Genomic DNA, 26,262 nt, shown 5'->3' on the forward strand with positions numbered 1-26,262 from the left:
ATCCCACACTAAGAAGACGGAAAGCCACATGCAAGGATAATATCTCCTCTGCCAAACAACAGCTTGTACTTCCAGTATCGAGAAGGACCCACTCCTTAACACGTACCTTTAAGTGTACTAAATCTCCAGAGGAACGAACACAGCCTCCAAACGCTTATCACAATAGACAGGTACAGTACAGTAACTGGACGTCCACCTTCCTCTTTAGTACCTACTAATGGTATCCATGTATGTATGTATGTTTGTACCCCAAGGACATCTGAATTAATACCGCATACAACGCCAGAAACCCAACCCAACATTCCACACTTTCAACCTCACCCTTAGGAATTCAACCTATGACACGAAATAGCGGTCTGGGGGGGCGGATTCACTGGATTAGTTGTGAGAGGGGGTAGAGTTCGCCAACTCACTCCATTATCTGCACGTCATCTGGTCACGATACCCCATGGACTCGGGTCGATATGTCTCATGGAAGGGATTCGGGAAGAAACAGACGGCGTCCCGTCCAACCTTTGCTTGCTTTACTGAGCAATTGTCTATCGAGATGCTTCCGTTTACTCGAACAAGAAACGAACGCATCAAACGTCCGTCGTCTAGCGGTAATCTAGACTGCAACATTTTCATTCAATTCATTAGATCTTTAGGGCCTTCCATTCGTATTCTCCGTCGCGGTCGTAATCGTATTGCTCGTTCGATGGAGAATCCAAGCACTGCCCTCTTCGATGGAGCAATACACTGCAATGATGTACACACTACGGAGTACACAGTGCACATCATTGTCCTACTTGATGGGGCTTTTCGATTTCTTGACAGTCTAGTCTGTTGGATAACCTTTCTCTGTTAAGCAAAGCTTGAGTGTAAGCTGTGGATATTGGGTCTCTGGCCAGACCCCATGACGGCTAGTTTATGGGTTTGGTATTAAAGTTTTGATTTTTTTTTTTTTTACTCGGGATTCGGGAAGCAAGCTTATAGTCCATATACTCCGTATTCAATAGTTTGCGGACTGCGCCACGATGCCGACGGGGTTGATGGCGTGGATACTGGAGGATTTACCTTGTTTATTGAGCTTTATTGGACCGGTTTGAGGTGAAGTATCCGGATCAGGTCAGCTATGTGTACGAAACATGATTGCCCAAGATTGAGCAAGGAGTAAGGATTTCACAAGTTCCTATGCGAGATATTAACTAGAGAGCGAAATTTCCATGAGATATGCCATGCCAATTCTTGATGTGATATTGTAATCGAGCCAAACCCCTGACAAAAAGCGCCCGAATAATAAAACAACCCCTCTTAAACCCTGTCCAGATGCGATGGTTTGACCAGAACCCTCCTGCCAAAGATGGGAGAACATAAGAAAAGAGGGTAATATACACCAGCTCATTCATAAGATATGTAAGTACATGTACGTTTCACTGCGCCTCAGGGAGGCCATTGTCCTCATCGGGCACGTCGACATTCCAAATGCCCAAAGACTCGCCTCCCAAAAGCTTCTTGCCGGGCTTCGCCTGCGTGTTGACCATGGCTTTGCTGGACAAGGCCAACGCGTCCACGAGCTCCGCCATCCGACGAGAAGCCACAAAGGCGCTAGTCAGATACTCGTTTTCGGACACCTGCATTGCCAGGTTCATGCACTGCACCAGAAGCTCGCTGGTAAGTACATGTCCAGCATAGTACAGCGCATTGTGATAGTCGAGGAAAAGTTCCGGGATGTAGGTCTTTCGGATTTCTTCCAGCTCGGCTTGTTCAGTTTCTGTACGGGCCATTGGTGTCAGCATACGTCTTCTCATGTGTTTCCCAATGACGCCTTACCATCCTCAGCCCCCATGAGCCACTCATCCAGCAGTGCGTCAACATGCACAGAAACTTCGTCTAAAGACTCCTGAAGCTCGTCCTTCAGGTTTTTGATCGTACCAGAATCGCGTCTGCGTTTATTCCTGTAAATCGTTAGTCGCTGTGGGTTCATCCCGACATACTCCCCTGATCAGGCGGCCAGGTTACTTACTTATCCAACTTCTCACAAACCACAGCAAACCATTCAAGTGCATTAAACGCCAGAATAAGCTCTTCCAAGTCACGCATAGTCTGCGATTGTTGGACCAAGAGGCTTGTTTGCTCGTCGGATGGCAGTCTATTCGTTAAGGATCGGTTGCGCTTATGAGGAGAGCCGAACAGCCTTGACTTAGTCGGGCTAGAGGGCTCTGGAGTCGACGCTTCTGCCCCATCCCCAACGCCAAAGGGGATTTCTGTCAGGTCAAACCCAAATGACTCCCGTGAGATATCCGACAGCCTCATGCGTCTACTCAACTCCCGAGCAGCAGCAAGTCTACCAGTAACTGTAAAATTATATAAGTCAATACCATGTCCGAGGCAGTTGGAGGCATAGAGACATACCATAAAATTTTCTGTACAGCAAGGCACCCAGTTGACAGATCCTCCCCCATTGTCCATCAACATGGCGAAGCCACTCCAAGCTTCTAATGACGCGTTCTTCCGTACCAGATACATCGGTTCCAATGTAATCCTTCTTGACTGGTACCACCTCAGGCAGGCCATCCTTGCGACGGACAACCTTGGGGTATCGCTTAAGCGTACTTGAATGTTCAACCGAGGAAACACTAGCGCTAACCCACTGCCACTGATCACGCAAGACAGCTTCAACATCGATACCATGATTCTCCATGAGCCTGACTTGTTGTCGTCTCTCCCGCGGGTCGACTACCTCAATCAGGATCTGGCCAAGCACAGAGTGTGCCTGGTATGTTGGTAGAAGCGATGCATAAAGAGGGATGATATCGTAAATCCGGGCTTCCTCCAAGTTAGCAATATATCCAATGACATTGATAGACGCGTTAGTCGAGAACTGCGTATCTGAGCGCACATAGCCGAGCGAATTCGCAATGATGTAGAGATGAGTCGCGATCCTCAAGGCATCGCCGTCCTCAGCCGCAATCAATAAAGAGTCGTCCACGGCAGCTGGCGGAAGATCTGGTACGAAAGACAGATCTCCCTTGCTGGCCGCCGCTTGTGATACCGCTTTCGCCAGAGAGTGGAAAAATGAGTCGTACCCTTTACCCAGGATAGCCGCCTGGATAGTCCTATACGGGTTGCGTGCCTCGACCCCGACGCGATCGTTGCCCTTCGTATACAGCACAAATTTGTTCACATCAGCATACCCAACAGGCTCGGGAACAAATGCGACAGGAACAGTAGGCGAGTGATTAAGTTTCCGTTGAAACTGCTTGCAGAACCCTTGGTAGCGGGAGAGCACAACGCTGTTGAAATAAACGTAAAGGTAGTCATCCCAGCTTTGACAGACCTTAAAGGCAGCTTCTGTCTCGCCACAAAGCAATGCATAGACGGCGCGCTCGAAATCTTCAGTTCCTTGGCTACGCGCCAAAGCAGAGCAGGCGTTTCGCCAGGTAGTTTGTGACCGCCAGTTCATCATGCGCGTGGTTCCATCGTCAACAGGTGTCCGTTCCCCGCGAGAAGAGCTTGCGTCCACGCTCGAGCCACACAAGCTAACAGCTCGCCAGTTCTCCAGGCAAGATTCTGCCCACTCCCGAATCTTTGTCCAACTTTCGCCCTGTCTCAGCATCTTCCAGCAAGTCATCCAAGTCGCGCGCTCATGGAACTGATCCTGTTTCTGAAGCTTCTGTTTTTGTCGAGTGACCGCATCTGGATCCAATTGGGTAATCATTGATTCTGACTTCTCTGAGACTAAGAGCGAGGCCGCGACAGCGGGATCGTTAGGCTCGAGAGGTTGAGGCCAAGCTCGCAGTCGCTTTTGACCTTTGATAGTCTCCTTAGTATAGAGCCAGCCGTGGGTCCACATCCCTTGGCCCCTTTGAGCCTGCGCCTCTAACTCCGAGATTATCGAGTCGATGTCCTGACTTGCTGACTTTGAAGTGTGTTCCAGCCATTTCATGATGATCACGCATTCCAGAGCATAGTGATCAGCACCCACGAACTGTTCCCAAATTTCGCGATCGGTCGAGTAGCGGTGAAGATTCTGGAAGGCAGTCTCTTGAGCTTGTTTGGCACTAGCCCTGCTTGGGGGATCGTTGATGCTAATCAGATTAAGAAGGAGCTGCCAGGTGTTCGCTTCTAGCTGTAATCTTTGAAGTTCCTCCTGTGTCTTGGGATCCTGCGCCGCTGTTCCATTGGTCCGGCTGGTATTCCACCCCATCTTCGCGCGCTTCAGGGTGTTTTGCTTGGAGATATCCTCGATAGAATCATTTGCAAGATTTTGATAGCTCTTCACCAATTGGTAGGCAGCTTGGTAATTCTCGAATTCACTATCTCGGTTCTCTTTTTGTTTGAAACGGTCGAGCTTTTCTGCGAATGCCTCAATTTGGCGCGTGACCCGATCCGCAGTTCGGCGAAGAGGATGCAATGCCTGCTGTGCGCCAGCCGACGTGAATAGTTCCGGAGTTGTCATGTCGAACGCTTCTGAGGTCCGTCAGCCTTTCACCGGAACCAGTATGTCAAGGGATCAACCGTACTGTGACCATTTTGAAAGGAACCAAGGTCTAACGGCGACTCGCTGCCGCCGTTTATCCCATTCATTTCCTCAAGAGAATCGTTGTCTTCCTCATCCTCCTCGTATTCTTCTACCTCTTCTTCCTCTTCATCATCTTGTTCATTGGCGTCAACGTCTTCCTCATCGTCCATTGGTTCGTCATCGTCGTCGTCTATCTCGATGATCTCCGGGTCATTCGACGTCGACCCCCGGGCAGCCTAGAAGAGAAATTAGTTGGCGCACCGCCAAAAGAAGTAGTCGCCAAAACAAATAAACTCACATTTACTGACGTAAAGCCAGCGGACCCCGCAGACTTTATTAAAGGAGCCATGGCGCGTAAGTATGGCCACCGTCGCTGTTCTCGGCAGCGGTTTGCAATGCGGTTCCGCTTGATGAGAATCTGTAGCTTTAAACAGGATTTGGGGAGAGAACTTCTGTTCTGCTCGAATGCTGAACGGGCGTGTTTTGGGGCCGACCGCCCGCTAACTCCGATTTAGTTTAGCGCTGTCGGCCAGCACACGCCTATAAAATTCTCAACACTTTTTTCTCATTCTTCTTTTTCTTTTCTTTTCTTTCATTAATGTCTTATAGGCAATCATTAGAGTCTCGGAACGAGGGCTTCAATCTTCGTTCAGGTCAATCGGCCTCTCTGCGTGCTCAAGATTGTCTTAGAGGAATTATGGCAATTCTTACAACTAGTCAAGAACCTCCTGACGCATGAGGGCTGAGACTGCAAAGGGGTTGTCACATCGCTTCATATATCTTCAATTTTTATTCCTCTCCTGGAGTACTTGATGCTGGTCAAGGCTTAAACAGCTCGTAGTTTATATATGAACAGTAGTATATACAGGTCTTGTTGCGTTGTAACAGACCAGAAGTATCCATGCGAAAAAACAAAAGGGAAAATCTCAGTTGCCCTGACCGCGCTGTTTCATCCTCAGCTTGAGCAGACTGGGCTTAGGGCAACTGGGTGTCTTTGCATCCTCCCCTTGAGCTTGATAGAAGGCGTTACAGCATTCATACAAGGCATTTATCTGGTTTTGGCACTTTTCTTCCTGATATGAGTTCTTCGTCAAACAGCCTGCGTTGGTTAGTCATGAGCACTATGAACTATATATATACAAGGTGGTTGGAGTCTGTAGTACTTTGAATTGCGCACTTGGTCCATCAGTAAAAAGTTCACTTCACCACGAATGGCTAAGAAGAATAGACTTACTGCCCGTGGATGGCATGGAGGGTCGTATGCCAGATCTTCTTTTAGTCCTCCCTATACCATTGTCATTACTGGATCAAGTGAAATATCATTTTGTCTTCAGAGTCTCTTACCATGACGCAATGTTATCAAGGTGTAACCAGCAAAATGAGAAACAAAAGTGAAAGGAAAGAAACGTGATGGTCTAGCCAATTACTAGGTACATATAACACTATGCAATTATAAGATTCTTTCAAAGAAGAAACAAACACATAAATCCCCAAGTGTAATGAAACGTGGAATGTCAGAGATTCGTTCACAGAGCAAACAACCATATAGAAGACCGGAATCAGGACCTGCGCCGCAAAATAGATTATCCGCGAGCATTCATTGCCGGTGGTGGGGGTCGCCTTCCCTTCGCCGCCAGCCCGTTGATATCTATCCATTCGCATCTTCAGCTCCTTCTTTCTTGTTCTCAGCTGAATCCTTTCCGTTCTCTGGCATCTTCTTGTCGTCGCCGAAAAGTTTATCAAATCTATGTAAGTTCTTTTCCATATCTGTCAACTCTTACTTTCCTCGCACCTGTTGCGACAAAACTACCGCACCAGAGCTGACAATCTACTCAAACACAGCAATAAACCACCTACTTCAAGTTCATCGCGAATCCTTCACATCCTCACAGTCCCAAAATGGCCGATGCAGGACTCCCCACTGGCGATGCCCCTGCTCCCGTTGAGCATCTCAATATCAAAGTGACCGACAACAACAATGAAGTCTTCTTCAAGATCAAGCGTTCGACGCAGCTCAAGAAGCTGATGGACGCGTTCTGTGAGCGTCAAGGGAAGCAGATCTCCACTGTCCGTTTCTTGTTCGACGGAACTCGTGTACGCCCGGAAGACACGCCAGACACTGTATGTTTACCTCTACACCATGCGCATTTAGATCACTGGGCTAACAGTTGCTTCTTACCCCGCTTCAGCTGGAGATGGCCGACGGCGATACCTTGGAAGTTCACCAGGAGCAGATCGGTGGTTAGGAGGCCCATCCGATCGTTTTGTTTCACTTCTTGTCACTTCCTTTTTTCCTTCATCCTTCGCATTTTTTTGAGACACACAGGCGCAATGGTGTTTTGGCCCGGTCGGGCTTTAGCTGGAACGGGGTCGCCTACGGGCTTGACTTAAGCTTAGAAAAGCTTTAGACACAAGCGAACTAAAAACATGCTGGGCTGTGGATAGGCTATTTAAGTATTACGAATTAACTACTTACGACATAGTACTTCTCCCTGGGTTAAGCATGCAAATTTGGTCGCCGTACCTAAGTCCTAGTGGTAGTGTTATTGTCCTTGCTATTTGTCTAATCATTCACACAAAGAACACCAAGTAAAAAAGAGGACACCTTACACCCGTCCAGGCTGTACTATACCTTAATATAATACACCTGCGAATGATTCAACCCAAAATCCCCATATGAGAGACAAGCAATTACACCACACTATACGGAGTACACGACCTCCAAAGAAAGGAACGATATTAAAAAAGCCAGCGTCAGGTAGTCAAATATATAAACGGCGAATATAAAAGAGAGAGAATCCTAATCATCCCAAACAGAAGCCTTTGCCCGTTCCTCCTCCTCCTTAGCTTTAGCTGCCGCCTCCCGCTCCTGATTCCGCCGCTTTATCTCCTTCTCTTTCACAGCACGATCATACGCACGCTGCTCCTCAGTCCGCTTCGGGGCCCGAAGCCCCAAAGCACCTGCAATCATCCTCCCCGCAACAGCAGTCTGCTTCTCCGGCCTCCGGGACGGGGACCTGGAATTCGATGTCCGAGACGACGCACTGCCAACATCAGGATACACCGGCACAGAGCTCCATGTCTGGGAAGTCTGGGGAGAAATCGGAGTGGGCGGGGGGTCTAAGGGGCCCTCTGCGGTGGTGACGGATGGCGACAGCGAAGAGCTAGCACATCCTGGGGAGTTAATGTCCGGTTCCGACTCGTCCGCCTCGTCTTCCCATGAATCGGCAACAACAGGGGCCTTCTTCTTGGCAGTTGCTGCCTTGGCCGTTGCAGTTTTCACCGCCGGGCGGGCGATGTCCTTCACGGGACTATTGTTACTGAGGGAGAGTTCGCGGAGGGATGATTGGAGCTCCGTCGTGGTGGCTTCTGAAATAGACATTAAGGGCGGTTTGTCAGTGAGGTTGGATAGTATAATAGATAGATAGATAGTAATATAGGTGTACGAAGGGGGTTAGGAGTGTGCAAGTAAAGTTGAGATAGGAGTTCCCAAGGAGCGGGCAAAGTATAACTCTTTGGATTGGGGAGGGAAAGTAAAAAGCAGGCCAGGCCGCACAGGGTCAATGGTTGCGAGGGAAATCACGGACCCTTGGATTCTGGACCAGGCTTTCTTGCCATGTCAGTCGTTTCTCTTAATAGTCGGCCAGATGGTCGGAGTCGTTTCAAAGATCCGCAATTGACGGGAAAGAGGATATTAATAGCATTGAGGTGGAAATAATGAATGTCGTCAGTCGTGGAGAAGTTGAACCCCACCATTCTTTTCGGCCGTCGCCTTCCATTGGTCTGTGCCGGGGATGTCCAGAACAGTCGCTTTGTTCATGGGTGGAATTTAGGTCTTGCGCAGAACACCTGATGAGAACACCTGATGACGGAGGAATCCCTCAACAATGCCAACCCAACACAGGAGAATACTTATCTGCCACCATGTCAGGTATGACTCCAACTTACTCAATCCTCTTTCCTTTCTTTCTTTTTTCTGGAGTATGATTGGTTATGCCTGAAAGCATTTCTATATTTCTATTGGTACTACACAGTATATTACTTTCAAATCAACCCCCGACCAACCCTTGAAAAGCTACATCAGTCCAAGTCACTGAGTGGACCGATAACCATCCAGATCCTGTAACCGAAAATATCACCGTCCATGATTATCTGTTGTTGTCTCCTGAAGCTATATGTACAAGGTTCTTATGAGCAAATATGACTTCATTCTGAGGCAAGTCTCATTATTGAAGGCCTCTGACCAATCGCAAGTCCGCCTATTCTACGTTGCTTGTACATCAAAGTCACATGGACAAGATGATCGACAGCGTGCCTTGAAATCACCCCGGATTGACATCGTTCCAATCGCATGGGTCAACAAAGAGTATGAACAAAGAAAAGACTAACTGAACATGGTAGGCGTCCATGCTTATATTTTCATGCCGAACCACAGCTATGGCCCGGGTACGCAATCTTGGATTGTGGGGAACGCAACCCTTACCTAGCAACTATCAAGGTGTGTCGGCAACTCGATACACCAGTTTAACGCCGCTCACATTCCCCTGTTGCACCAACCCCACACCGTCTAGTACGCCTTGCAAACCTCCTTCACAAACTCTGATTGGATGAGGCCTCAGCTTGTTTTCAGCGAGAAGTGTTTCCGTCAATTGGGTGAACATCTTCGCAAACTCAAAGTCCTCAGCACTTGGCGGAAAATGTTTGCCGTACAAGTCGAATGGCTCGCCCCGAAACGTCATCATGATGCTCCGCGTACAAGCGACATCCTGTCGTGGGATATCATTGAGAAGAATCGTACCGTATCGGCACCCTGGCTTTGTTGACAGCGCGGCCATGCAGGCGTGAACTCCTTGATCGGAGCCGATGGTATCCCAGACCAGCTGGAGCTCCCCTTTCGTGTAACGATGGATCTGCTCCCCACATGATGGATCGTTATAGTCAAAGACTGCTTCAGCGCCGCGTGATCTGACCAGATCTACATTCCTTGGAGAGCAAGTTGTAAGGACAGAATAGCCGGCCCTTATGTATCTTGTGAGAAATCCGCATACTCAAATCAAGTCAGCAGGGGCGGGCTTACAGCTTTGCATATTGGATAGCAAGGGTTCCCGCTGACGTGCTACCACCATAAATCAGGATGTACTCTTTCTTTTGGACAGGATTAAGGGGAAGATTCAGCCCCAGATTCTGAAATAGGCCTTGACCGCATGTAATCGCACTGACGCCGATACCAGCCGCTTCTTCGAAGCTCATGCCATCCGGCATTCTCATACAGACATCCCCCTTTACGACGATAAACTCCGCGAATGACCCGTCATCTGGATTACGGCTATTAGCACCATGAGTGCAGCCACACACTCGGTCGCCTTTATTCCAACGCTTGGTGACAACTGGTCCGATTTCTTCGACAATACCGGCGAAGTCGCAGCCAGCTAGGCCATCTTTGGCCCCCCTTCCCTGGCTGATCGCCTTGCAGTCAGTCGGATTTAGGGCAACGGCCACGGTTTTAATGAGAAGGTAGTCGTCACGGAGCTTAGGGATAGGCTGTGAGTACACCACTGTAGCATTTGTTCTATTCAAAACGATGGCTTTCATTTTGAGCGTAGATGAAAATAAGTTCTTTGCGCATTGCGCTACATATTGAAAACTACTATAGCTACGAAATGTGCTGTGTATATAATTTACGGCTACTGAGTATTGATAGAATGCAATTAGTCATGTCATGCATTGAATCGTTGTATGCTTTGATAATCTTGCGTTGTTGGTTTGTAATCAACGCCTCCTGTACCTGCACTCATTTAGTTGATAACTCGATAGATAAGCCAATTAGAATTGATCTTATTTGGACTTTTGGGTATGCATATGTCTGAGAACTCTTCCATCCTACCCCACATGCAAGCGACTTTAATTATTCACAACCGACAAGAATATAAGCTAAAGCTTTGGGCTGTCTCGACTAGAAGGGTACAGTACAAGGAGCGGATGTTGTCGGGAATACGTTGCATATAAGTAAAGAATATACTTCCGATGCAAATTAGTCTATCATGTACATGTCTTTGAGTAGTGTTAGTATATGATATATCTTGGTCTTAAAATGTTTAGATTTCCCATAAACTATTAAGATTTACTGGAGTTCTGTCCTCTTGCGAACACACACCCCATCCATGAGAATTAACCAAAACTTGCATGATGAACCATAACTTACGATAACTTAAGAACACATCACAACCGCTCCAACATTCAAAACACTCCCGGAATAGATTCCAACCCAGACCGCCAAGAAATACAGAACAAGTTCCGAGTGACAACACGGCACCCTAGTTCCGAGACAACCAATCGTGTCCCATCGTGGGGCGCCCGCAAAACCTCGGAAACTATCGGTGTGGAGTCCGAGACCGGCGGACACCCTCTCCAGTTCGATTGATCTCCCGAGGTATTGTTTCTCCTCTTCTGATTCACTCCCCGGGCACTGCATCTTCTTTTTTAGACTGCATTGACTCTGTTCACTAGCCTGTGAACATCCCAAGTTGTTTCATTTCGATAATTCATCTCCACTACTGCTCTTAATCAAGCGGATATCACCAGGGTGGCTACTTAGTTACTCAGAGCGTGCCACCGGATACTTCATTGGTACATCCACAACCAGTATACGAGACGCAAAATGACGAACTTGCGATCTCTCCCTGCGCGGGCGCGGGGAGTGCCCTTTTCACGCTTGTCCGCGAGACAGACGAATGGTTTCTCTACCTCATCGCGGAGTTATTCCTATGCTGATACGCTTCCGAACTTGAAGATCGGGGCCCATACCAGGGTTCTGTTTCAGGGATTTACAGGTGAGATATCTTTGTTTGAGAAAGTTTCCCGAAAAAATATACTAATCTAAGATTTACAGGCAGACAGGTACTGTCAAAACTACCAGAATCGCTAGCCAAACAGAATAACTAACCAATCAGGCCACTGCCAACGTAAAAGAGTCATTGGCCTGGGGAACTAAGATTGTTGGAGGCGTAAAGCCAGGAGTCGAAGGCGAGCACCTCGGACTTCCTGTATTCCCCTCCGTGAAAGCGGTACGATTCCTTATCTCAACTGTACAGATTAAATACTTATTGAAATAGGCCCAAGAAAAAGCGAAACCGGATGCATCGGCTATCTATGTACCGGGGAACCAGACAGCAAAGGCGATTGAAGAGGCCATTGAAGCTGAGATTCCTCTCGTCGTCGCTGTAGCGGAGCATGTGCCTATCCATGACGTTCTCAGAGTATGGTTTCTCTTCTACACTGAATGCATACTGGCTCATGCTTACAATATCCACAGATTCACTCCATGCTCCAGACACAGTCCAAAACGAGGCTAGTCGGGGCAAACTGTCCTGGTATTATCTCGGCGATCGGGAAGTGTCGTATAGGATTCCAGCCGTTGCCGTGCTTTTCTCCTGGTAAGATCGGTATCGTTGCGAAGTCTGGGACCTTGAGCTATGAGACTGTTGCATCGACTTCACGTGCCGGTTTGGGGCAAAGCCTCTGTATCAGTATGGGTGGCGATGTCTTGGCTGGGACTAATTTCGTCGATGCCCTGAAGATATTCGAGAATGACCCCGATACAGAGGGTATCATTCTCGTTGGCGAGATTGGTGGAACGGCGGAGATAGACGCAGCAGAATGGATCAAGGATTACAACAGAAGAACCGCGAATCCTAAGTATGTGCCTTGTACCTCGACCTGCTAATTGCCCCTGATGCTGACTGGAAGACAAGGCCAATCATGGGCCTAGTTGGTGGTTTGCACGCTCCTGCCGGACGAATCATGGGCCATGCAGGCGCATGGACTGCTGTTGGAGAACCGGGTGCACACGCAAAGTATCAAGCTCTCGAGCGCGCCGGGGCAGTCATGGTTAACCACCCAGAGAAATTCGGAGAAGGAATGAAGACCCTACTGAATAGTCGACCACGGGTGCAGAACACAACGGTAATCTCACAATATATCCTGTGCAAACCAAGACACTAACAATATCCCAGTCTACCAACACCCCGAACCAGAAAAGGGGCCTACACACAATGAGACGTGTAACTCTACAAAAGAACCAACGCCCACCTGTATTGAAGCAGAGCCGGTCCCTCTTCATCAAGCAATTCCAGGCCCTGGACATGTTGAAGGAAAAGTCCATTCCAATCAACGAAACAGAACCCTCAGAATCCGACATTTTCCTAAATCTCACAGTCGATAGAACAGCATTATCACCCTGCGTTATAGCTTCAACATCTGCTGATTTCGCACCGTCGCACACTAGCAAATTTCCTTTCCCTTACTTTAACACAGACTTCAGCAGCAGCGATTCACCAATCATCAAATCCATCGCATCTCACCTTCATCTCCCCGAAACCACACACGAGACACTAGCAGAACTAGTCCAAGCACTTTGGCAAATATTCAAAGAAAAAGAAGCCTATCTATTAGAAGTCCGGGTAAACCCATCTACAGAAGGACTCGAAGTCCGAGGCGCACGTTTCGGCTTCGATGACGCCGCATTCCGAAGCTCAGGACGCCAGAAGGAAGTCCACAGCCTGCGGAACCCGGCAGAAGAAGTGCACGAAGAAGTCGAAGCAGAGAAAGACGGCATAGTCTACGTGAAGTATGATCCTAGTACCATCATTTCCACATCCAGAATATAGCACTAACTAACACACCATAGACTACAGGGAGAAGGTAGCATCGGAACTCTAGGTACGTCATTCTACAAATCCAACTAAAAATCCCTAAACTAACACAATCAGTAAACGGCGCCGGACTCGCAATGAACACAGTAGATGCACTCACTATCCACGGCGGCCACTGTGCCAATTTCCTGGATACAGGCGGCAAGGCAACGTCTGAGACGGTTAAGTCGTCGTTCCGGATTATCACTTCAGACCCCCGGGTCAAGGCTATCTTTGTCAATATCTTTGGGGGCCTCACGCGGTGTGATATGATTGCTGAGGGCATTATTATGGCCTTTAGGGATCTGGATATGAGTGTTCCGGTGGTGGTGCGGTTGAGGGGGACGAATGAGGAAGAGGGACAGAAAATGGTGAGTGAATGTCGTGACAGTTGAGTGTGAGTGGTACTAACCGTAGAAGATCGCTGAGAGTGGACTTCCGCTCCATGCGTTTGATAGTTTTGAAGGGGCTGCGAAGAAGGTGATTAGCTTAGCGGGGGGAAAGCCGTCGAATTAGTGCTGAGCTGTTGGAGCATAAAGCTTTGTACATGCGAGAGCTAGGATAGGGATAGAATATAGTGAGTTAGATACGGAAGCTTGGAGAATACACGTTCTGTAGTTATCATTTCATCTTGAACACAAGGATATACAAAAGAACAAGGTAGACATAGAGTATTGATGTCCTAGTTGGTACGGAAATTGAGAAGGAAAGATATGACAAAGCAAATAAATGACATAGTTCCTTATATACGTTAGATACAATTTGGTGACCAACACCTTCAGACCGTTTTCCTTTCATCCGCACTGAGCCCAATGACCATGACAGAAGACGACTTGCTAGCTATGGCAACACGGCTTCCAAAAGAACATGTACGAAACCTGTATTCTACAGGTAGATGTATAAGTTTCTTACCTCCCTCCATGATCCAGTTATTATGCACGTATACACCTTCTCCTACCATCTTATCATGGCACAAGTCGGGGTTGGCACCGAGGATCGAAGCAACTTGGAACTGACCTTCATTGGTGCGAAGGTACGTTCCGTCTTCAGAGAAGACCATAGACTCAACACATCCATCGATTGAACGTTGTCCGAGACATGTACCAGTAGAAGTATCCCACAATTTTATAGAATGTTCGGCTGATGCAATCATGCTCTCACTTGGAGAGAATGCAATGACTGGACCTCTATCTCCATGGTCCATGGAGTGAATCAGGTTTCCTGTCTGTGTGTGCCGAAGCTGGAATGATGAAGATCCATAGTAAGTCGACGCTATGAAACTTCCAAGGGGCGAAATCTCATTGTCCTTAGTATCGCCTTCTTCTGTGAGTGCGAGGAGAGGCTCGGTCGAAGTCAGGTTCCAGAGCTCAATATGACTCGTGTCTTTCCGCTCATCAAAACATCCTGTTGCCACCAGCTGACCATCATGTGATAATGCCATATTTTGGAGTTTCGAAGTGTCCTTTCCAAGTTCCAGCCTTTTTAGAACCTTCCACGTGGGTATATTCCAGATAACACATTGCCCATTATACGTTCGGCATATCATGGTTTGGCTGTCAGTTGAGAATCTTATCTTCTGAAATTCCGGATCGTCCACCCCTCGCAGACATTTCATATGCGTTCCTGATTGCGCTTCCCAGAATCTGATTGTGCCATCCTTGGCGGCCGATGCAACAACAGTACCATTCGGAGCAAAGCTTAGACCAGTAATGGTATCCTCATGTATATCACCGAGCGCCTCCGAAACCTTTGATGATCCATTCCAAATCGTAATCTCTTCTGTCCAGCATGCAGAAGCTGCTATTATCTCGCCATCTGGGGAAAAGGCAAGTGCATCCATCATCCTACCAGAGAATCTATATATTTCCGTCAAGACTCCCGGTATAAATGTCCAGATGTCTTCCGGTCCATCGGCTACCAAAGAAGCCGCGAGTTCGCCGAATCGTGGGAATGATACCTTTCCGCAGTATAGGCTGTAATCCACTGAGTCGCTTATATGGTGTATATTGCTTTTGAATTCATTTGTAGTCCAGTCCCATACGTTGATTTGACCGTTTGTTGAAAGAGAGACAATGTTTTTGCTGTCTGGTGAGAAACCCGCGACCAACGATTTGTACCCAATATTAGTATAAGATCGCAAGATATTCTCCGTACAATCCCAAAGTTCAACTGTGCCATCATTGGATGCAATCAGCAAATTTCCCTCAGGGGAAAATTCAATCGTATGGACCCCCCGTCGCTCATGTGTGTGTAAAACCGCCCTCTGTGAAACATCCCAAACGATAACAGCAAGATTATTCCAAGATGCTATAAATCTGCAATCCGGGGAGATGGAAACTATTTCACTCCTTTCATCAGGTATTTCTAGTAGCAGTCTCTCCGATACTAAGTCCCAAGCCTTGATCTCCCCATGAGATTTAGCTGCGAGCTTTTCACCATTTGACGAAAATACCACGAAAGTCACCGCACTTGAAGCAGATTCGAGAAATGTTGATCTCCCAGTGTGTGTATTCCAAAGCCGGACGGACCCGGCCTCTGATACGGTTGCCAACTGCTTGCTGTCTGGTGAAAAGGCAGCATCTCGAATGTTACCTTGATCTTCAAATGATTTTACACAAACCCAAGTTGACGTATCCCATAACCGACACACATGTGAGTACATATACGAAGACACTACCGCCATTAATCTGCTGTCAGGTGAGAATTTTAACTGTGTAATAGGGTCGCGGCTAGGCTTTGGGATGGTATGCAGTAATGGGCTCCAATATTGATGAGCACTTGGCTTCTCAGATATCCAAGCAGGAATCTCTTCTTCAAACTCACGTCGAATGATACTTTCCTGAGGTGCAAAGAGCAAAGCAGATGCGTAAATTTGCAGAGGGGCTTTCTCATACACTGATCTGAAGCTGACAGCGAACCGTCGTGCATCATGAACAAGTCTCCGCAGTTTCGCGTTGGTCTCAAGCTACATCCATTAGTATAAATCCAGCACTGAGGTTATGGCGTATTTACCTGAAGAGTGGTTAAGTTATTTAATATCATGATCGCGATTGGGATCCTTCCCATAACAGCCATAGCTTCAAGCCAATGGACAAAGTGTGTTCTTAGGAAGTCATAGAGCACTGTGTCATCAGACGCCACAATATCGCTCCGTTGAAGATGGTCCACCCAGTGACTACAGGCATACTGCACCTGCTCGGGAAGGAATTCATGCACGACTGAAGGTTTCATATCTGCTATGTGAGTATCTGGGTCCTCAAGGCAGCATATATTACGCCGTAGGATATTAGACATGATCTTTAGGCAGTATTGGTAAAGGTTGCGATGCGCTTGTTTCTCATCGATCCAAAAACGATTATCATTGCATCGCTGAGAGGCTAGAAGAAAATCCCTGAATGATAGATGTAACAATTGAATGGGACCGTGATCACCTTGGGGCATTTCCAGGACCGAATAAAGGTGCTCCATAAGCCATCTTGTGTCACTAAGCTCGACTTCAACGAGCCTGCTTAGGGCTCTGATGGAAAGCGGTCTGGACAGAACAATAATGGAGCCAACTACCTGTTTAAACAAGTCGGACATCGCCTGGTCGTTGTCTACTTCTCCGGTAAGCACGACCTGGAGGATTCTAGTGTACATCCCATCCAGGCCCACATCACCGTCAAAGATCTTCCCTAGGCGATCTTCGATTGTCTTTCTGTTGGCCATTGCCAGAAATCGGCATACTGTGGCTGCATAAATGAACAGTCCATCTGCTTTCTCAGCCAGTTTATCGACCCTCTCCTTTCCAGGCCAGTCCCGCGGGAGATCATTCCTTCTTCGAACCTCCGACAATTTATATTCAATTAGACGGGTAATGTCATCTGCTTTCACTCCATCGCCATCTAGTCGTCGAATTTTATACACAGTTTCATCCCGAATTCCTTCTGGTATCTCATTGAATCTATAGCGCATATGTATTCCAGGACGACTAGTAATGAGTACCCGAACTCGCACGGTCGTTAACTCCCGAACTTGACTGAGTAGAGCCAGGATATCGCTGATGTCATCCTGATCCTCTCTAGTTCCAGCTTGACACTCGTCCAGTGCATCAAGAACGAAAAGGATTGTCACAGGGAGCGTTGTCTTCAGCATCTTCAGAGGGTTGAAGATCAAATGTTTCCACTGGCCATCTAGGGATCCTGCATGGGTAGCATGATGGCTACGAATACCATCACATAAAGATTGCTGGATCTCTGGTAGGACATCCACTAGGTTTCTAGCCAAGGTAGGAAAGAGTTTCCTAGGGTCCCTGCAGTCCTCATCCCTATGGTCGAAGAAAAAGCTACCACCAAGACACGCATCATTGGGTAGTGTTTCCTGACCTAATAAAGATGTCCCATTGTAAAATGCAGAAGCCACGGTTCGGGCAATTGTAGACTTGCCAGTACCGGCCATACCCTGGAGCCACAGAATAGGCTCCCCCTGGGCATCGTTACTCCAATCTTGAATTAGTTGAAGTAAAGGCACCTGAGTACCGACAAGACATGTTTCCCTAGCTTGTTCATAAGAACCAAAGGCAGCGCGCGTAACCGGATGGAGGATATCCAGTTGATCTTGAGCTGCTTGAGTCTGGATTAACCATTAATTAAGTTATGACGTGTAGACAGTAAAACCCCGAAAACCATGTATCTTACGTTGATAGTGTCAAGAACAATGTTCAATTGCCTTTCGACCTCACGTTTCATTGAGGTGATTTCGGCATGAATCTCCTGGACTGTCTTCTTTGACCAATCCCCTAATATATCTTCGATCGATTTGTCAGTGCGCTTGATTTCCGTGAGCATTTCCTTCCAGTCATCAGCGGTCGCGATATCTCTCATGTATTGGAAAAGTCCAGAGCGAGAGAGTTGCTTCGTCAGTCGGATTTGGTACTCTAATACCTGAGAGTATAAATTTATAGTTCTTTCCCTGAGCCGAAGGCCAAATTTGGATATATCCTCTGGAGTACTATATGATGACCTTAGAATATGACTTTATTACCAGATAGATCCTGTCATTCAACAGTGAACGGTAGAGCGAACCATGTATGTACCTTTTACCCAGGACATCCATAAAAATTTCAACATGTGAGTTCTGGATTATATGATATCTGATCAAAAGATCTGAGATGAACTGGAGTCCTGCCACAGCATCTTCACGCTGTGTAAAGGGCTTCAAAAACAGCTTAAAGATGATTTTAGTGTTATGCCTTGAGATACAAAGTAAAAAGGAATCGCTTACTGGGAGCACCATCACGACTCCAGCCCATGCAAGTGCAGCATGGGGCTCAGCGCTAATTGCTGCTGTAACGAAGTCTTTCGCATAGAGAATGCCATGAACAGTACGACGAACATAATCCCCGATGACACCTTGCCTACTTCTTTTCGGAATATCGAACCGACCCTGTTCCATATCCTGGAGTCTACAGAAAACCAGGTCTTGGATTCTCTTTTGTCGGTCCGTTTTCTCCTGCGTAGTCGAAGATCGTCCACCCATATGATCGGTCTTAGGAGCCAGTAAAACCGTCTCATATGATTCGACTAAACTGGCATTATCGCTGTGGAGCTTCTTATATGCCTCACTCCACAGATCCTTCATCACCTTTTCTCCCAGCCTCGCAATGTTCGCTTCGGCTTGCCCTCCTTCCTCTTCTTTGATTGGGGTCCCTTGCGCAGACATAATTGATTCTGCCGAACCACTTACTTTTCCTTCGCTGGTATCAGGTTCATCCTTATACTCTGTTTGACTCAAGTACGGCTGAGTGTTTGCTCCTTCTTGATCGAGTTTTGTGGGTTTTGTTTCTGCATCTTTGTTTTTATTGCGATTTGAGATTCTCAACCATGATATCGAGCGACGACGCCTTGAATGGCTGGTTTGTAAATGGTCGTCTGGTGTCTCCGAACGTGTGTCATGTCCATGAGAGGCAATAAGCCCTGTAGGGTCTGTGTCTGTGTCCGCTTTCTCGCGGGAATGGCGGAAGCTCAGCAGCGGCCAGAGGCGATGGTTCTTTGACATAATGGCATTAAGCTAGATATATATAAGCCTGAATCTAACAAAAGAAGCAGCTCATGGTGTACCATGAGCAAAGATTGATGCACCGAAGCTTTCTTAGCCTCGCAATGTGTGGACTGATAATATAGAAGCCAGTTAGAAGAGCCGGTGCTTCTCGCAAAAGGAAGGGATAGACATCCTTAAAAGGCCCCAAGCATCCATGAGGGGTTTCACCGTTTGCTTGACGTGTCAGCTAAGCCTAGCTCCCCGTGCGTAGTATAGTACCCCACATTTCCCCCTTGTCTGTCCTCTCAGCTGCGTTGGTGAAATCACACTGCAGGCTCCCCTGTCACATTCTATAATGGGCACATATTTTCACAGAAGGAGAGAAATTCGATCCTGCATGACGGATAAAACAAAAACATCATGAGGGCTGAGACTTAATATGAATTAAGTTTGTACAGTATACCTTGGTTCTTAGCTGCAATTCCGAAATGAAACAAAAGGCTAGGGTTGCATTTCCGTATGCGCTAGTGGAGCTGGGCATGTATCTAGCCGATGCGCCATCGGATAAATATGAACGACTGCTTGTCGTTTCGTTCAAAAAGAAGCCCCCCAGTAGCGGAATATCAGCTAACGTAAATACCTGGATGCCTACTCTCAATTTCTTCTTTCGAAGGATCCAATAACGTATCATGTTAACTCGATCACCCAAACCGTGGGAAAGTTGCCCTGTGCCTAATGAGTATACAAGTCAAAAAAGATTACCAAAAGGAGTTGCTTGAGATTAGCATATTGGCTCGGGTTGACCTGATTACTAGCATTGAAAGCTTGAGAATTGACTGTTACACTTGTTTCAGTGGTTCCCTGTTAGGCAACAGCGTTTGATATAACTTTCGTTTTAATCCAGTTGCTGTTGTGTCTTTCCGCAGACTGCAACCTGCCTTGTTGGGTTTTCTGTCAAATACTCTGGTAGTCTAAAACAACCAATAGTCGGTGTTGACGATTCTAGTACGTCAAGGCCCCCAACGGTCTTCTCTCGCTCTTTTCTTCAGGCTTCATTATATCTTCATTGAAGCCTTGAGTAAACCGTTTTCTGCTCTTGCTTGTATCTTTTCGACAGCCGCGCGAGAGACCATCTAATGATTTCTAGATTGGGCTTCTTGTGCTCGAGCTTTATCTCTGATCAATGGATTAGCAAAATCGCTGAGGTCATCCATGTAGCTCAATGCCTTGATCCGCACAAGAGTCCTAGGGATATAATGTAGTCATCGGCCATCAATAGTTTATCGGTTGGCAAAAGAACCCATCAACCCAAGACCTTGAGTCTCTGTCGATGACAGAGGACTGTGTATTGACACTTTGAGGGTTTCTTAAGTATTGATGACTGAAATCTCCTCAGTTACTGGGAAGATATGGCAGGTATCGCAGAGACAGTATACTGAACTCCCAAAGTCTGACCAAGACTCTCCATCCTTTTCTGTCGCTTATCCTGTTAGAGCTCCGATAGAAACCCCCACTTAAAGATGATAAATTTGAGTTGATCCTTTTTCAGAATCTACCTGGCAGTGAGTGGAATACCCGGGCTGATGTAGAGCCTGGGCTATTGAGTGACCATCTTCAAAGTATAAGTTCATATGATCGACGCTGGCTGCCTTCTACTGGCTTCAGGATTTAATCCACTGCACGAGCAATTAGTGCGATGAATGGATAGCGTGTCGATGCCGTGTTATATCCTCGTGTTAGCAGGTGGGGGAGTATCTAGGATATAGATAGATAGGGAAAGAGCAAGAAAAGGTTATCATGATGCAGGGCCCATGTGACTTGCTTATACGACGTTAAGCAGAAAAAGAAAAACGGCGGGAGAGAATAACAAAGAAAATAAGAGAAACAAAGAGAGAAAAATCGAAACAATAAAAAAATAGGTGTGACAATTGTTCAAGCCAAGAATGTATATCCAAACACCTGGATGATCATGATTTCAATTATTTACTCAAATAGATTATGATTATGCAGCAGCATACGCACACCGAAGGAATGGACCCCCGCGATCGGCGCCCCGCTGTTTCAGTCTTCGGCATTGACAGCCACGTCCTTTCCTTTTCACCCCTCCTGATTCCTCATCACAATACTTAAAAAATTTATATCTTCAATTTCCTCAATTGCTTTCTTTCCCGAAATCACTATCCTCATTCATTCCACCATCAGCTCTCTCCAACAATGTCCACGTAAGTCTATACATCCTTCCCCTCCCCCACCATGCAGATACCCCTCCATCCCGCAGCCACTAACATAATCACCAAAAGAAACATCACCTTCCATGCCAGCGCCCTGACGCGCAGCGAACGCAGCGAACTCCGCAACCAACGCGGTCTCACAATCTGGCTCACCGGTCTCTCCGCCTCGGGCAAGTCTACCATTGCCGTTGAGCTCGAGCACCAGCTCCTCCGAGACCGGGGTGTCCACGCCTACCGTCTCGACGGTGACAACATCCGCTTCGGACTCAACAAGGACCTCGGTTTTAGCGAAAAGGACCGCAACGAGAACATCCGTCGGATTGCAGAGGTTGCCAAGCTCTTCGCCGACAGCGCCTCTATCGCCATCACCTCGTTCATCTCGCCCTACCGTGCAGACCGTGACACCGCGCGCAAACTGCACGAAGTCCCCACCCCGGGTGAAGAGACCGGTTTGCCCTTCGTTGAGGTCTTCATCGATGTCCCCATTGAGGTTGCCGAGCAGCGTGACCCCAAGGGTCTTTATAAGTTGGCCAGGGCGGGTAAGATTTCGGAGTTCACCGGCATCAGTGCGCCTTACGAGGAACCTGAAAAGCCTGAGGTGCATATCCATAACCATGATTTGCCAGTCCAGGATGCTGTGAAGCAGATTGTGGATTATTTGGATGCTCAGGGCTACTTGCCCCCTAAGAAGGAGTAGGTCTTCTTTTGTGTCTCGTTCTTCGTTGTACTTGGGTTTGTTTTTGCGGATATTTGCGGACTAGATATGTTAGATCGGTGATCTATATATAGAACTTTACTCCTTTTTGAGGTCTTCAATTGTGTTTCATTCAGATATTCAAGAGTATGATGCGAAGCAAGTAAGTAAAGTATATACGCTACAAAACAAGGTATCAAGTGTACCGTACCCAGACAGATATCCACAGGATCTTGCCCCTCTAATTGAGCTCGAACTCATAGTACACATATGCTGTGTACTCGCCGCCTCCCTCGTGTACTTCGCTCGGGTCGTCTTTCTTGACCCGACCCTTCTTGTCCCGTCCGAACGCATTCCCGGCGAGGTAAGAGTACTTCTCATCCAGGTTGTGTTTCGCCTTGTCAGCTTGCTTGGAACCCGGTGTCTACAGCATGTTAGCCCTAAAACGTAAAGACCACTAATCATAAACACATACCCTGATAAGAGTGCAAACGAAGTCAAGAGGAAGACCGTAGCGTAGTACAGTCTCAACAAACACACGGAGAACGAGAACATGGATCCAGACCATGACGGCCTCGCTCCAGGCTGTCCGTCCGAGCCGCAGTGTCTCTCCCCATAGCTTGCGCTCGTCGCCTCCTACGCGCTCGACTTCCCTGCGCTCCTCTTCCTTTCCACCTTCCACATACTTGAATTCACGGGGAATCCACTTGTGCTCACGGGCCTTGTGGACAAACTCCAGGCTGTGTTTCTTGAAGGTCGTGACAGCATATAGTGTGAATTCGTCATCCGAAGCGACAAACGTCGCAGAGCGAGGAACTACCATGGGCGAAACGGTTTCGTACGTCTTGAGGAACTCTTTGACCTGTTGAGCCGGGACGGCGACGAGATGTGTCTCGAGGTATTCCGAATTCTGGACTACACTGCGGGGGTCGACAACCGATGCGAGGGACTTGGTGGCTAGGTTACCTCTATAATAGACATCAGTATCCCGTAGGTACAGATTAGGGGGATGTCGCACGTTTGCTTCCGTTGAAGAGTGGCCAGGGTGGTCTTGACTTGATTGTACTGGGAGTACTTCGACCTGATGTCATTGTCGATACTGGCAGCTTCCTATTCACAGTTAGACGCCCCAAACAGCCCGTTGAGCATTGTAAGAAGCATACCTTCTGGAGAAGGTCGATAAGCTCACCCAAAGACTTATCGGCCCTATACTTGACTTTGTTCCACGTAAAGGTCCGCAGGTACTGATCCACCGGCTCTAATAATTCAACGTTAATACCTTGTTCAATGCCGATCCATCGGTCCGGAACAAAGCATACTATCATTAACAGCCTTCATCTTGCTGATTTGCGCTTCATCACCCTCCAAGATATTCTTCAGCGCATCGCCGACCTTAGACACAACAACCTGGCAGGCGGTCTCGAGTTTGGCCAGCTCATCGGCCTGCTGCACCAAGGCGTCTAATGTACCGATCTTGAACTCGGGAATAGGGAATGGGGCGACCGATCCATTTTCTGGGGCGACCGTGGCGGAGACAGCATCGAGAGCGTCGTCGCGGTGGTGAGACGGGGTGATGGAGGTGGGGAAGGAAACGAGGAGGTACTTAGTGGGTTTGGACATGGTGACGAAAGACCCCAGTTGTACTGGCGAGAAGGGGGGTTTAATCGAGTAGAAGGTAACGACCTGTTGCCACGCTCAGCAAGCGGGCATGAGGCAGTCGAACGGAGGAAGCGGACAAGGAGGAGGGAGGTTGGGAAGGCTGGCCGTCAGTCAGTGTCGTGGAGTTAAGGTGTTGGAGAGCTTCCCAGCTGCGGATCCCGGGAGGCGGTCGGCGGCAAGTTAAGGTCACGCCTATTTGATAATTTCTATACTAAGTTGACGTATGTTTCCACCTTGTCTCTGAGCAAAACCAGTCACATTCTTTTTCATTATAGAGTAACCTATGTTTCGCCCGTTCGTATATGTGGCTAAAAGCATTGCAATCGGTCACGTTCCTAAACGAAGAAGTTTTGCTCGATAAAAGCATATATGAATTGCCCCTTTGCAACACTGCTGGGCTGCATCTAAGAACTAACCAAACCAAATACTATACAGTCACTATATACAATTCCACTGAAACAAACCAGTCTCCATCCGTCTATACGCCTATCCAATAAATGCATATGTTATGTTATTTAAATTCCCAGAAAACCGACTCGATCTTGAGATAACCGAGGCTCTAGTTGGTGATGTTGTAAAGACTGGACATGGCCTGGAAAGAAAGGATATTAGCTTTCAGGGTCTTGATTCTCTCGGGCTGATAAACGTACCGCAGCTTGTTTGGGCTCTATGAACAAAGCCTTTGCCTCGACCAAAACCGCGGGCTCCTCTCCCTCCTTCGGCAAAGTCTCAATGCGCGCCTCCACCCAGGCTTTACGGCCCTCGACCTTTACAGTCTCGGCCCGCAGAACAGCATATGATTCCGCCATGGCAGGGCGCCGGTAGTCGATGTTAAGATTGGCCGTTACGCCCACCTTGTTTGGCAGAGCGGGGAAGCAGCACCGTGCCATCCCCTCGTCGAGCAGTGTGGCTAAAAGGCCACCGTGGACAATGCCCAGGTGGCCACTGATGGCGGAACCGAGGTAGAAGATCGAAACCAGGCTCTTCCCATCCTTCTCGGAAAAGACGTGCGGCGGAACAACAATTCGATCAGGACCCGAAAGGGTGCCCGCCGTCAGATGGCGGTCGCGCAGCTCGGCGGGGATTTTCAAATGCGGCCGGGACTCGGTGAAGGCAGGGTTTTCCCGCAGCTCCACGGCTACCGGATGGTTGCGGATGTATTCATCGACCTCTTGCGAAAACTGGTCGGCGGGAACGAATGCAGTGAGGGTTTCCTCATCTGTACGTAGAGTGACCGTCATCATGCGAGAAACGGTCTTCTGGGTTTGGTAAACGAGTCCGGCAGTGAAGGCGATTAATGCAATGGATGTGAAGCCCACGAATCGACGTAGACGGGACCGAGGTTTAGATGTCTGAGGAGGAACTGGCGATGCAGCTTCTGAAGCCGGGGCAGAATGATTAGTAGTGAAATCCGAAGTGGAGATGGGATGCAGTACCAGAAGAATAGAGTCGCTGGGAAAGATTGCGAGGTAGAGAAACCTTCCAAGGGTGATGCACGAGCCATTGGGCTTTTATAGGGCCGTTTGACTTGAGACAGAGCTTGGTCGTGGTGGGGACAGCCCGAAAGAAGGCAGAGGATGGGACTCGTGGCATGGCGACAATGAGATCTAGGTACGCACCCCGGGATGGCAAAAAAATGAGTTTGTCAGAAGGGCTATCGGCCAAAACCAGCCCTTATGGGGAGCTCAACTGGTATTTCGGGAGCTCCTGGTGAAATTCTTCTGCTTCTCTGACACCCCAACCGAGTGGTGAAGGACTGATCCCTCAACAAGGCCTGAAGATTGGGTGTCTGGGAGCCCTTCTGATTGGCGGCGGTAGGGGCAGCGGATAAATCACTGGACTTTAAACCTCGGCTCATTTTGAAACTCTTCCTTTATCACCACCGACAATCCTCGGTCCTGTACCGATGCCACGCGAAACCGTTGAGACTCGGACTCAGTGACGACACGGGCGAGAAATCGACTAATTGTCTGCATAAGAGTTTCTCTGTGTGTATGTGACGGACCGGATGCATTTCATCCGTCTTCGAGAACCCTCGAACATGGATGAACCTATCATATTGTTTCACAACAGGATCGCCCAAATGGAACTAAACTGGAAGATCATCTGAGGCAGATCACCACCTTTCAGTGGTCCCATGATGGCTGTTTATATTATCGCAACTATTGAACGTAATTGAACCTTTAGCGCCACGTCCTGCGGGACATCGGACTGATCACAGTCCGAACCATTCAGAGGCATCGGACGTATCCTAGTGCGTTGATCAGCAGGGGCATGCATACCGTTGAAATTAATGAGAGAATGCCAGTTGCCAATATACATACAGATGAGGACCATGCGCAGTACATCCATGATACCTGCACCTGCTATAACCATGGGCTTTCCCCTGGAGTCCATTCCCCCCTGGATGGCGTGCATATAGTACCTCTGCCCCAACATTCCAGGAAAGAGCATTCCTGATCGTCC

General features: G+C 48.0%; 12 protein-coding genes across 12 annotated transcripts; 4 read left to right on the top strand and 8 right to left on the bottom strand.

The window, feature by feature from the left end:
• Positions 1 to 448: 448 nt before the first annotated feature.
• On the top strand, positions 449 to 858 carry F9C07_8293 (uncharacterized protein; the record flags this gene model as incomplete). Its single annotated transcript, XM_071511754.1, has 2 exons — positions 449 to 748; positions 817 to 858. The coding sequence occupies 2 exons, from the start codon at positions 449 to 451 to the stop codon at positions 856 to 858; spliced, it is 342 nt and encodes a 113-aa protein (XP_071367733.1).
• A 271-nt stretch (positions 859 to 1,129) lies between these two features.
• Positions 1,130 to 5,329, bottom strand: F9C07_1747596 (nuclear pore complex protein). The gene is made up of 6 exons (XM_041294099.2): positions 4,803 to 5,329; positions 4,506 to 4,740; positions 2,395 to 4,452; positions 2,006 to 2,336; positions 1,813 to 1,937; positions 1,130 to 1,753 (listed from the first exon to the last, which is right to left on the bottom strand). Exons 1-6 carry the CDS (start codon positions 4,851 to 4,853, stop codon positions 1,413 to 1,415), a joined length of 3,141 nt encoding a protein of 1,046 aa, XP_041149379.1. The 5' UTR covers positions 4,854 to 5,329; the 3' UTR covers positions 1,130 to 1,412.
• A 101-nt stretch (positions 5,330 to 5,430) lies between these two features.
• Positions 5,431 to 5,754, bottom strand: F9C07_8296 (uncharacterized protein; the record flags this gene model as incomplete). The annotated part of the gene is made up of 2 exons (XM_071511755.1): positions 5,431 to 5,603; positions 5,739 to 5,754. The coding sequence occupies 2 exons, from the start codon at positions 5,752 to 5,754 to the stop codon at positions 5,431 to 5,433; spliced, it is 189 nt and encodes a 62-aa protein (XP_071367734.1).
• A 649-nt stretch (positions 5,755 to 6,403) lies between these two features.
• F9C07_8297 (putative ubiquitin-like modifier) lies at positions 6,404 to 6,750 on the top strand (the record flags this gene model as incomplete). The annotated part of the gene is made up of 2 exons (XM_041294110.1): positions 6,404 to 6,625; positions 6,694 to 6,750. The coding sequence occupies 2 exons, from the start codon at positions 6,404 to 6,406 to the stop codon at positions 6,748 to 6,750; spliced, it is 279 nt and encodes a 92-aa protein (XP_041149378.1).
• Positions 6,751 to 7,099: 349 nt separating this feature from the next.
• F9C07_1746792 (uncharacterized protein) lies at positions 7,100 to 8,628 on the bottom strand. Its single transcript, XM_041286906.2, has 2 exons — positions 8,092 to 8,628; positions 7,100 to 7,873 (listed from the first exon to the last, which is right to left on the bottom strand). Exons 1-2 carry the CDS (start codon positions 8,258 to 8,260, stop codon positions 7,305 to 7,307), a joined length of 738 nt encoding a protein of 245 aa, XP_041149377.2. The 5' UTR covers positions 8,261 to 8,628; the 3' UTR covers positions 7,100 to 7,304.
• Positions 8,629 to 8,997: 369 nt separating this feature from the next.
• Positions 8,998 to 10,096, bottom strand: F9C07_2286036 (putative alcohol dehydrogenase; the record flags this gene model as incomplete). Its single annotated transcript, XM_041286903.1, has 2 exons — positions 8,998 to 9,523; positions 9,582 to 10,096. The coding sequence occupies 2 exons, from the start codon at positions 10,094 to 10,096 to the stop codon at positions 8,998 to 9,000; spliced, it is 1,041 nt and encodes a 346-aa protein (XP_041149376.1).
• A 1,066-nt stretch (positions 10,097 to 11,162) lies between these two features.
• F9C07_2223483 (alpha subunit of succinyl-CoA synthetase) lies at positions 11,163 to 16,161 on the top strand (the record flags this gene model as incomplete). The annotated part of the gene is made up of 9 exons (XM_071509743.1): positions 11,163 to 11,357; positions 11,455 to 11,568; positions 11,617 to 11,760; positions 11,817 to 12,199; positions 12,256 to 12,466; positions 12,517 to 13,130; positions 13,191 to 13,222; positions 13,273 to 13,565; positions 13,615 to 16,161. The coding sequence occupies 9 exons, from the start codon at positions 11,163 to 11,165 to the stop codon at positions 13,708 to 13,710; spliced, it is 2,082 nt and encodes a 693-aa protein (XP_071367735.1). The 3' UTR covers positions 13,711 to 16,161.
• On the bottom strand, positions 13,547 to 19,465 carry F9C07_1747030 (WD40 repeat protein). Its single transcript, XM_071508363.1, has 7 exons — positions 19,314 to 19,465; positions 18,457 to 19,242; positions 18,269 to 18,399; positions 17,871 to 18,183; positions 16,207 to 17,805; positions 13,607 to 16,159; positions 13,547 to 13,557 (listed from the first exon to the last, which is right to left on the bottom strand). The coding sequence occupies exons 2-6, from the start codon at positions 19,228 to 19,230 to the stop codon at positions 13,973 to 13,975; spliced, it is 5,004 nt and encodes a 1,667-aa protein (XP_071367736.1). The 5' UTR covers positions 19,231 to 19,242; positions 19,314 to 19,465; the 3' UTR covers positions 13,547 to 13,557; positions 13,607 to 13,972.
• Positions 19,466 to 21,339: 1,874 nt separating this feature from the next.
• On the top strand, positions 21,340 to 22,302 carry F9C07_8303 (adenosine 5'-phosphosulfate kinase). The gene is made up of 2 exons (XM_041286901.2): positions 21,340 to 21,434; positions 21,513 to 22,302. The coding sequence occupies exons 1-2, from the start codon at positions 21,427 to 21,429 to the stop codon at positions 22,138 to 22,140; spliced, it is 636 nt and encodes a 211-aa protein (XP_041149373.2). The 5' UTR covers positions 21,340 to 21,426; the 3' UTR covers positions 22,141 to 22,302.
• Positions 22,303 to 22,378: 76 nt separating this feature from the next.
• On the bottom strand, positions 22,379 to 23,757 carry F9C07_8304 (vacuolar H+-ATPase V1 sector, subunit C; the record flags this gene model as incomplete). Its single annotated transcript, XM_041294082.1, has 5 exons — positions 22,379 to 22,561; positions 22,613 to 23,105; positions 23,156 to 23,247; positions 23,301 to 23,395; positions 23,457 to 23,757. The coding sequence occupies 5 exons, from the start codon at positions 23,755 to 23,757 to the stop codon at positions 22,379 to 22,381; spliced, it is 1,164 nt and encodes a 387-aa protein (XP_041149372.1).
• Positions 23,758 to 24,056: 299 nt separating this feature from the next.
• Positions 24,057 to 25,666, bottom strand: F9C07_1747026 (thioesterase family protein). Its single transcript, XM_041294081.2, has 3 exons — positions 25,233 to 25,666; positions 24,447 to 25,174; positions 24,057 to 24,388 (listed from the first exon to the last, which is right to left on the bottom strand). Exons 1-3 carry the CDS (start codon positions 25,387 to 25,389, stop codon positions 24,356 to 24,358), a joined length of 918 nt encoding a protein of 305 aa, XP_041149371.1. The 5' UTR covers positions 25,390 to 25,666; the 3' UTR covers positions 24,057 to 24,355.
• A 194-nt stretch (positions 25,667 to 25,860) lies between these two features.
• F9C07_8306 (uncharacterized protein) lies at positions 25,861 to 26,250 on the bottom strand (the record flags this gene model as incomplete). The annotated part of the gene is made up of 2 exons (XM_071511756.1): positions 25,861 to 25,940; positions 26,079 to 26,250. 2 exons carry the CDS (start codon positions 26,248 to 26,250, stop codon positions 25,861 to 25,863), a joined length of 252 nt encoding a protein of 83 aa, XP_071367737.1.
• Between the last annotated feature and the right edge of the window lie 12 nt (positions 26,251 to 26,262).

The sequence above is a fragment of the Aspergillus flavus genome, chromosome 6 (assembly GCF_009017415.1).
Source record: "Aspergillus flavus chromosome 6, complete sequence".
Classification (NCBI taxonomy): domain Eukaryota; kingdom Fungi; phylum Ascomycota; class Eurotiomycetes; order Eurotiales; family Aspergillaceae; genus Aspergillus; species Aspergillus flavus.